Source organism: Motacilla alba, chromosome 3, assembly GCF_015832195.1.
Source record: "Motacilla alba alba isolate MOTALB_02 chromosome 3, Motacilla_alba_V1.0_pri, whole genome shotgun sequence".
In the NCBI taxonomy this organism is placed as follows: domain Eukaryota; kingdom Metazoa; phylum Chordata; class Aves; order Passeriformes; family Motacillidae; genus Motacilla; species Motacilla alba.
This window is the reverse complement of record NC_052018.1, coordinates 54,268,130-54,277,603: the sequence shown is the minus strand read 5'-3', so window position 1 is coordinate 54,277,603 and position 9,474 is coordinate 54,268,130. Positions and strand designations below refer to the sequence as shown.

General features: G+C 38.1%; 1 protein-coding gene across 6 annotated transcripts in view; it reads right to left on the bottom strand.

Annotated features, from left to right (window-relative positions):
• Positions 1–6,410: 6,410 nt before the first annotated feature.
• Positions 6,411–9,474, bottom strand: part of LAMA2 (laminin subunit alpha 2) — a 335,487-nt gene continuing 332,423 nt past the window's right edge. For all 6 annotated transcript variants that reach the window (XM_038132678.1, XM_038132680.1, XM_038132679.1 and 3 more), the window contains 2 exons: positions 9,032–9,254; positions 6,411–6,671 (listed from right to left, as the gene is read on the bottom strand). In XM_038132678.1, the coding sequence (XP_037988606.1) occupies positions 6,514–6,671; positions 9,032–9,254 (381 nt within the window). In that variant the 3' untranslated portion in view covers positions 6,411–6,513. The remainder of the gene's footprint in view (positions 6,672–9,031; positions 9,255–9,474) is intronic.

The window sequence follows — 9,474 nt, the reverse complement described above, 5'->3', positions numbered from 1 at the left end:
CAAGAGGAAAACCATAGTGAGCTATTTTGTATCTGGCCCTGGTGCAGATTTGCAGATGAATTACTCCTATCTGTAGCAATCTTTTTCTCTGCCTTGCTGTAGTGACATTCCTGACCTGCTTATTTCACTGCTGTCCCTTTGGCTGCATGAATACTACTCTTGTAGGGAGATGTGATTTCAGTGTTTTACACGTTGTAACCTTTTCCTTCAATGTGCACCAGCTGCATGCATGTAGCATTGGGTGAAAGCTGGGTTTTATAATTTAGGGCAACCCACTGTTGCAAGTAGATTTTGTCTGGGGATTTCACTCTTCTGCCCAGCTGTCCATGGCCTGGAGGAGATACAGTAGAGTATTAACAATACCCTGGCCCTTTGACCTTGTGACTTTGCACAAGGCAGTGGTTTTTTGAGAGCAATCAAGAAGTTATTAGATTTTCCTACTTGCCTCAGTGTCAGTGAATTCTCAACCAATCTAATCAGTTATTCAAGCCAAATTCACCTCCTTTGTTAAACTTCTATTGCTTTTTGGGGAGATTTGTTCAGATTGTCAAAATTGACTGAATAGTAGCAATAATGCAGCCATTAACAGAAAGAAATGGGCTTAAGGGAATGCGCATGCAGGGTTTATTTTTCACTTTCTAAATGCTGCAACTCTGTGAGAAAGATGTAAGAGGTTGTACTTGCAGCTTGGGTTTAGTGAGTCCAAGTATTGGGGTTTTTTTTCTCTTTTTTTTTTTTTTTTTTTTTTTTTTTTTTGGTTTGGTTTTTTGTTTGTTTTGTTTTGTTTTTTGAAAAGGAAAGTAGCTAGTAATGTTGATATTACCTATATCTGGAAGTTTTTCCCTAAGCTGGGGTTCTGCTGTATTCAATCAAGAGTAACCCTAATGCTGGGTGCTGTAGAGGATTGCAGCAGAGCAACTAAACCTAATTAGGAAGAAAGGTTTCAGCACTGACATTAAGTGAAACAAAACAGCCAGGGTGGCAGCAGGCCTGTCTGCAGCTTCTGCAGGGAGCAAAGTTTGCTGCTTATTTGTAGCTGCTGCCCATGCTGCCCTGCTGCTCAGTTGATGGATCAGGCTTATAATTTGGATTTTGGGGCAGTCTGGGCCAGAAGGAGGTGGCATTTGCAGACACAATGAAGGACAGCCTGTACCTTCCTCTGGTCATTTGAAGTAGAAACTCTAGTCTGATGGGTGTCTCAGTAACAGTTTGACACAACATCATTTGTTTCTAAGCAGCAAAAATTTTTTACAGCTGAAGGTTTACTCCCCTCTCAACATAATTGTCCACAACGCAAAGAACAAGCCAAGAAAAAAATATAAGAGGAGCAATGACTTTCCCTTAAACAAATGTAGCATAAACCCAGAATCTTTAAATGAGGAATAAAATAGAGCTGTTGCTTGAACAGGTGCTAAATAAGAAATACTAGAATAACTTGTAATATTTGCATATTTCCTGGATCTTCAAGTGGTCTGAACTGATGCAAACTGCAGAGGTATCATTCTCTGCTGTCTTAGGCCAGTCTATGCCTCCAGACACTTCAGTGCTTAAGATGACTCTAACTTCATATAATTCAAAGTTGTGGAGAAAAAGGCTCTGGTTTTTTCTACCTAACCCTCTGCCTCTAGGGTCATAGGAGTCCACATCTCCCTAAGTGCTTCATTCCCTCAGTTCAGAGAGATGGGCAGTTTTTAATCTCCCAGAGAGCCATTCTGTTGACATGGAACTCAGTGAAAAAGTGAGGCCTTTGGCTGTTTAAATCAAATTCACGTTGTATTGCAGTACAGAATCATAATGAAGAAAACCACAGGAAATGTAGCTACTCTAGGGCCTCAACTGCCAGTCATCCTTCCTTGCTCATGCCAACTAGAAGAACCAAAGTTGTCAAAATAAATTATGTTTGAAAGGGTAGATGTCACAGCAGATTATTCAGCCTTGCAGAATTTTTTGTAATACTGTATATCATAAAAAATAGTCTTTGAAATTCTAGACACCTACTTTCATTATTATCCTCATTACAGAGTGATAGATAAATGCTGGGCAGGCAGGAAGCATCAATTTAATTTTGTATTTAAATGTACTTTAAAAAAAAGATGGGGTAAAAGGAGGGGACTCTAGCATTAGGAGAGTTTTGTGCAGTTCTCTTCAGAATAAGTGAAGAGTCAAGTCCATAGTCAAGTGAAAACTGGGAGATTAGATTTGGGCTAAAGAATAATGTTGGTCCTGTGGGAGCATTAAACATGTATGAGAGCACTGACTGCTGGAGATTTTTTCCTAGGGTTTTATTTCTTTGCTTAAATTAGATATTTTAGTTTCTGAAGTACTGTCATTTTCTGCTATGTTGCTCACTAAATTTGAACAGGAAAGGATTTTTTTTTGAGTCAAAACAGATGGATCATATTTGCAATTATCTGGGACTTTCGGAAGAAATTATTTGTACTCTTGAGTAAGAAGACTAACACCACAGAAATATATAACCTGAATAATTTGGGGTTTTGTTTCAATTTCATGACATGACACATTAACAGTGCATGTAAGAAATTATTTTCAAGAAAGGTCTATATGGTTTTGTGTCCAGGCATAAAGCATGAAATGGTCAAAGTGGTAAACCCTTTCTACATATTTGCAGCAGAACTTCAGCCCATGTGTATGCTCTCAGACTTGATGGATGACTGAAGAACTGGCAGACTTTTGTCATGGAAATGCAGATGATAAAAAGAAAAAAAAAAGGTTAGATCCCTCGAGGATATTTTCAGAAGACTTTTATTTGCTTTCATAAAATCTTAGCTGAAAACTGCAAGGTCTTCTTAAAAGTTTAAAAACTAGTGTGTATGTGGGGATTGGGAACTTTTGGTGGTCCTTCAATAAATGTGTTCTTATGAAAGGTATGGAGTACCCTGTGGTCAGAAACAAGTGAGTGAAAATTTTTACTTGCACATACTGAGAAACCCTTCAATAGGTATGTCAGAAGACCAGAAGCTGAACAAGGGAAGGCCTAGAACAGACATTCCTGGTGGTTCCTGTGATAAAAGAGAGATGACAGAAATAGTTTGGGTTTTTAGCATTTAAAGTTTTTCTTGTGCATTCTAAAGAAAAATACCAAGCCAGAAACATGTCCTCTTTACAAGCTTCTATAAAGAGCTGAAAGTGTGATTTAATAGAATGAAAAAAGGAAATTATTCTTTGCAGAGTTTGAGAACTGCTTGCATTTGAAATTGAAAACACAACCTTTTTGAACATAGCAGTTGGCCCAAATGATGAGGGATTTGTCTCATTCAGAGTAACTGTCTATCATAAATGTCTGAAAGTGACAACACTCAACAAGATCAATTTTACAACAACTTAAAAACACCTGGATGTGAGTTTTTTGTTTTGAAATTTAGCAGCAGAGTATTTAAAGTGTGAGGGGAGGGGGAAATGTCAGTAAAAACATCTGTATGCAAAATATCCACCAAAATAAGATTTAAATACTTGTGGCTTGTAAATATGCATTAAAAGTTTGCAGCTTTGAATTGGAGAGGTATTGCATTGTTCCCAGCACAGTCAGCAGTGGCATAATCTCCAGCAGCTGCATATGGCTCTGAAGCTCACAACCTGCTGGTTTCAAGCAATTTTAGTCTTTATCTGGAATCTGACAATCAATTAATCTCTTGTATGGCAAAAGGGAGTAACAGAGAGCTGGGATCATTCCCAGATGCTCTGCTGAATCTTCAAAGGCAGAAACTTTACTGACAGTACTGGGTGCATCCACTCAGTGATCTATGAAAACAAATTAGTCAGGTTTTTCTGTTTCCTTTTAGCTTATATGCTGAAGTAGCTGTTGTTTCAGCCTACTGAGTGTATTTCCTTTAGCAGAGGACAGCAGATGGTTGATTTTTTTCCACTTGAAAGTTCAAGAAATGTAATAGCGTGCATTGTTTCATTGTTTTTGCTGTGTCCCACACATTCCTGGAAGGTCATGCAAGAGAGAAACAATTCAACAGAGCTAAGAACATAAAGGCCTCTCTTTTTCTTTTTTCCCATTCCACTTCTTTTATATAGAAACTCCAGTAATTGTTTTGAAGGCAAAGACATATTTATGTGAAAGACCATTGCTGATGCAGCACTGAGCAGGGCAGTGGCAATTTCCTGCCTCTGAGGCTGGGCATGGTTTAACTCAAGGAGCTCTCAGTTTAGTTGTTCAAACTTCCCTTGTGTCTTCAAGTCTGCTCTCAAAAAAACCCCAAAACCAACTCCAAAACCTTTGCAAGCATGTTTGGGTTAAAAAAGAATTGAACATGTTGAATTGACTCTAGAGGCTAGGAAATGTGCCTGGGTAGTGTAGTGGGCCAACAATCGGCTGTTGTGTGTTGTGAGACATTCATAATAACAACATTGTCTTGGGGCTTCCTTTGTTTATATTTTTTAAGACTTTTGGAAATACTAAACTGTATTTGAAGTATTATGGCCTGCTTTTCTTGAGCTGCTCAAACTACCCTGAAATATTATTGGCATGAGAATAGGTAAATACATGAGGCATAAAGAATAACACAGAAACACATGAATATTTTACAATGTGCTTGTTAACAGCACAACCATGTAGAAGTTGAAGACAGTACATGTCCAATAATTAGGCTTTTTCAGAGACAAATGCATGCTTTACTAATTCTTAGCACTTTGAACACTGAGCAGCCATTAATTGTTCCTTAACATTAAAGGACAATTGCAACTAAAACTAGAATACTTGCTGAAGGCAATTACTTCAAGACTTCACAGGACTTAGATATTTTTTTTCTTCAGGTGTATCTGATTGATGTAGACTCCCCATTAGAGTGCCAGTATAAATATTTATTACCATCCCTTTAATGCATTTTCCCGGTGTAAAGTTGTTTTTTTTTTTCTCCCATGGAAATTTAAAGAAACATTGTATGCCAAAAAGGCATTTTGAAAAGTACAAAGCACTCCTGCAGGAGTGCTCGCTGGCAAGCACAAATTTTGCAGCTAGCCTACGTACAAATTTTGCAGCTGCCTTTCTTTTAGGAATGTCAGAATTTCTGAAAATGTGTATTCAAGGCTCTTTGTGGGCAGAACAAAATAATTTTAAAAACCTTTTTCATTTAATTGCATGGTTGTGCTACCTTACTGCCAGGGGTTTTTATGTTGTTCTTTTTTCTTTTGCATAGGTAGGTCTTTTACGTTCCTACAGCAGCTGTTCTGAAGGTCCAGTCACAACCTTTGCAAAACTACAGTTTAACAACTTGAAACAATCCACAGAAAACATAACCCACACTTCAGTGAAGATTTCACAGCCCTATAAACATACAAAGCATGAGGAAAATCACTAGGATTTGGCATTTTAGTGAGAATCTAGGAAACAACTTTCCTCTCTCCATCTACATAGCATTATAAATTTTATTTAAGGAAGATTTGAGGTGGCTTCTGCATTCAGTATTCCTTACAAACTGACAACATCTGGCAGAAGCAGCAGAGTTGAACTTTGGAAGCTGCTTTTACAGTAAGAATTTCATTAATAGATAACAGCAGAGATCAGTAGTAGGTGTTGCACTAATAATCTCTGGAATGTTCTTGCTTCACCTCTATTCTGCTCCAAGTGTCAAGATTTCATCTTCCTTTAGAAAACTGGTTTGAGATTTTTTGCTATGTGTAACTTCAGTATCCTGTGGGAGAGATGTCAAACTTTATTTAAGGATCATTTAAAACTGTATTTCATGGTAAGTAATAGAACCCAGTTCTACTCTCTTGATTAGAGACTCGATGTCCCAACACCGAACAATGTAACCTCTGTTAAAATTCAATGCTGTTCAAGTGATAGAGCAGGGATTTTAGGTACAACATATTTTCATTGATAATCCCAAATAAATTAAATACCAACATTTTCCTTCCTGCAATTGGTTCCACAGGTATAGCATGACAGCAGCCATGTAGATCACATTTGATTTCTCAGTGAAACTTCATGGGAAATATAACGATCAGAAAGGATTTTGTAAGAGCTCTTGGGTGTGACCAAAGCATAATTTTTTGAAGCAAGTTAATGTGCTAATGAAGGATAAGGTTGTGCATGCCCACAAGTGCATTGTATTTAGACTTGTAAAGGAATACAAATTTAGAGATCTACCTTACCAAAAGCATTTAGTGAGCATTTCAGAGAATTGGACTTGATGATCCTTATGCTTCCCTTCCAACTTGAGATATTTTGTGATCCTGTGTTCCACAGAAAAGGAAAAACCTGCATAATATATGGTCTCACTCATCACAAGAAAGATGAAACATTTCCATTTTAAGCTATAAGGAAAGAGATAAAAATTACTGTGTTACTCTCTTAATGAAGAGGATGGGGGAAAGGGATTAGTTCATGCATTCCTGGGAGATATTGAAAGAGCCATTGGAGTATACCACAAACACTACTCAAATACTTGCACAAAGACATTTTATTATTAATGCAATGAAGATACAGATTTATTTTTTTTAATCTGAGGTGCTTATATAAACAGACCCATACTGGCTGAGTGACCATCAGTCTGCAGGGCATGACAGTGGCTGGACACCCTTCAGCTCCAAAGCCTTGCTAAAGTTAATCTCTTGAGGTTTTGCAGTACCCTTGGTAAGCTTCAGAAATCGAATACATCCTTTAAAACGGATATTAGTAGTCAGCCCAAACTGGGTCACACCATCTGAAGGAAGGAAAAAAATTAGAAAGGAATTATGTTAGTTTGAGTTGATATTTAATTTTGTTCTTTTGCATGAGAAGAGATGCCCCCTTGAAATATATGAATGCTTTATTTCCTGTATATATTCATCATTAAAAAATTACAAACATTATGAGCAAATGTGATGAATGCTTATGTTAGAAGACAATCCAGACTTCTTTTCTTTTTTCATCCTACTATGAAAGCGGCAGAATGCGAACACATATAAACTGCTATTGTAACCCATGTATGCAGCTTGCTACCTACAAGTGGTGTACAATACACTGCAGATATTCAACTTCTCAAGCTGTTTATCCGCAGAATAATAGAGGGGAAAAAATATGCCAAAATGGATGCAATTCTCAGTCCTAACATCACAAAGAAGCCAGCTCCTCAGGATGGATTTCAGATGTCATTTACAGACTGGTTTTGATAGTTTTCAAGTATTCTTTTTTTCCCTTGCTGATAGTAAAAACAGGAGTTGGAGTGTATCTTTTCCACTAATGAAGGAGGGGATGGATGTGAGGGCAGTTTGATTGGAAGCTGGAAATATTTCTCTCAACTGCTTGAAATTCATGGCTCCACTTGTTTCTCAGTGTTCTTTCAAGTGAGTTGCAGAAGTAACTTTACACTTGTAAAAACTGTCTGACCACAGCATTATTCTGTTTCACAAAGGATAAGATAGCTGAATCCATCTGTCTCTCCTTGCATGGGGAAGAGTGATACCAGCAGATGAATGCTAGCTTTTATGGGTACCCAGGAATCTCTATTCTTGTACACACTATGGTGGTGAAAATTTTCACTCTACAGAAAATTCTCCATCAGATAATTCTAGCAGATTTACAACTGTTTTGCTCTATTCATGCAGCCTCAAGGGGACTGGAAAACACAAATACTAATTTTATGAAATCCCATGGTACTGTGCTTCAAATTTGTGATGCGACTGTCTAGGTATTGGGAATGTTAAAACAAATGCTGGATGAGCTAGACTAGGCAGCAAAAGAAAAGTGAAGTGTTTACACATGCAGTAGGTTTATTAAATAATTTCATAACTTGCCATGTGGCTGAACTCATGAATATCCCTTCAACATGAGGTAAGTGTACGTTTGTTTTGTACAGATAGCAGTGTTAATGTGATTTGTGTCTCTCCTCCTGACATGCAGTCCAGAGTGAGACAGTAACTCCATCTGCAGTGTTTCTTCAGTGCTGGCTCCTATGCTAGAATCTTGTTTTGTTATAAAAAGGCTGCCACAAAGCTGTTTTCCTTCGGGCATAACATTGTTGGTCTTTATTGATAGTCATTGTGACTAAAGTTCAACTCTCATATGTCAGTACCAAGGACAATTTTTTGAATATTCCAAAGCTTGAGAGAGAAGGCTTTTTAGGTGCACTGTATCACACATTAGAATGGGTAAAAAAACAACTTCCACAAAATAATTTAAGAATTAACTACCTCAGAGGTGTCTTGCCATCGACCTCAGTATGCACTAGAGCAGACACATACTGCATACTTTGCTTTTTTGTTTTGGTTTTCAAGCTAGAGGGAGTATTTATTACAAATGCAACAAAATTGGTACTTTGCAAACATATTAACTGTAATTTCAGAGAGTAAACTCTTGTTAGAAAATTTATCGACTGTCTATGAAGAGATGAATACTAGCATTCATTATCAGCTTAGCAGAAGATGAAGCCAGCTACAGACCTCAGCCCAATTCTCGATACTGTTCAATTACCTCTGCATAAAACAAGTTCTCTTGAGGGCTTCCAGAATACTGATTACAAATGTAGATTATGGTTTTTTTTTCCTTTAAAACCCAGCAGACCACAAGCAAAGGCATTAATAAGAAAGAGATGGTCTTCTTACCTCTCTGTGCATGCTGTTTTTCTTATTCCTCAGTACCTCAGGTCTTACAGGCTGATTTACACATACACTGCCCTGCCTCCTCAAGGGCATAGATGTACATTCTTTGGTTAAAATTTGCTGTTTCTAAGTTAAATTTAAATATGCCAAATGCTGTTACTACTGCAACATAACTGTTATGCTATTGCTAAACAGAAAGTTTTAAGATGGAAGCTGTGTGTGTGTGAGCAGCAGAAGGCAGAAAATCTGCCAGATCCCCTGTGACAGTGCCTACATTTGAAATGGGGCAGGGGTATCTGCGAGAGTCTCTTGTTGTAGAACTTCTTGTTCTGAAATGCAGCTGAATGCAGAAATGAGCATCCATGCCAACTGATACAAACTCAACCTGTCTTATCAATCATCTAGTCCTACTTACATTTAAGCCATTACCAAGGTAGCATTACTGGAGCCAAAGTAAAGCACAGTTTGTGTGTTGCATGCTCACCAGGATAGCCTCCGACAAAGAGAGGGTCGTTTGTGTCTGCTGAGGTCGAGGCCCTGTTTGGGCTGTCCGTCTCCACCTGTCTGCCATCCACAGTCAGCTCCAAGCGGTGTTTGATCTTGTTTGCAAGAACCTTGTGCCACTGCCCATCACACAAACTGCCTGGTGCATCAGGCTCATAGACAGCAGAGAATCGGCCTGCACCATTGTCAACGTGAAACATCACCTGAAAAGCACGGTATGGGCATCAGCAAGTTTTCAAAACCGTTCAGCTGTTTTTGTTAGTTTGTTTGGCTTTTTTGAAGTCAACATGGTTTGACTGTACACACCAAAGACTATTGCTGTCCCTCTGGGATCTGGGTTCTATCCCAGAAAGTGGAAATATGCAAAATTGCTGTCTAAGTTGTCATTTCCCCATTTTTTTTTGGTCTTACTTTTAGGGTGTT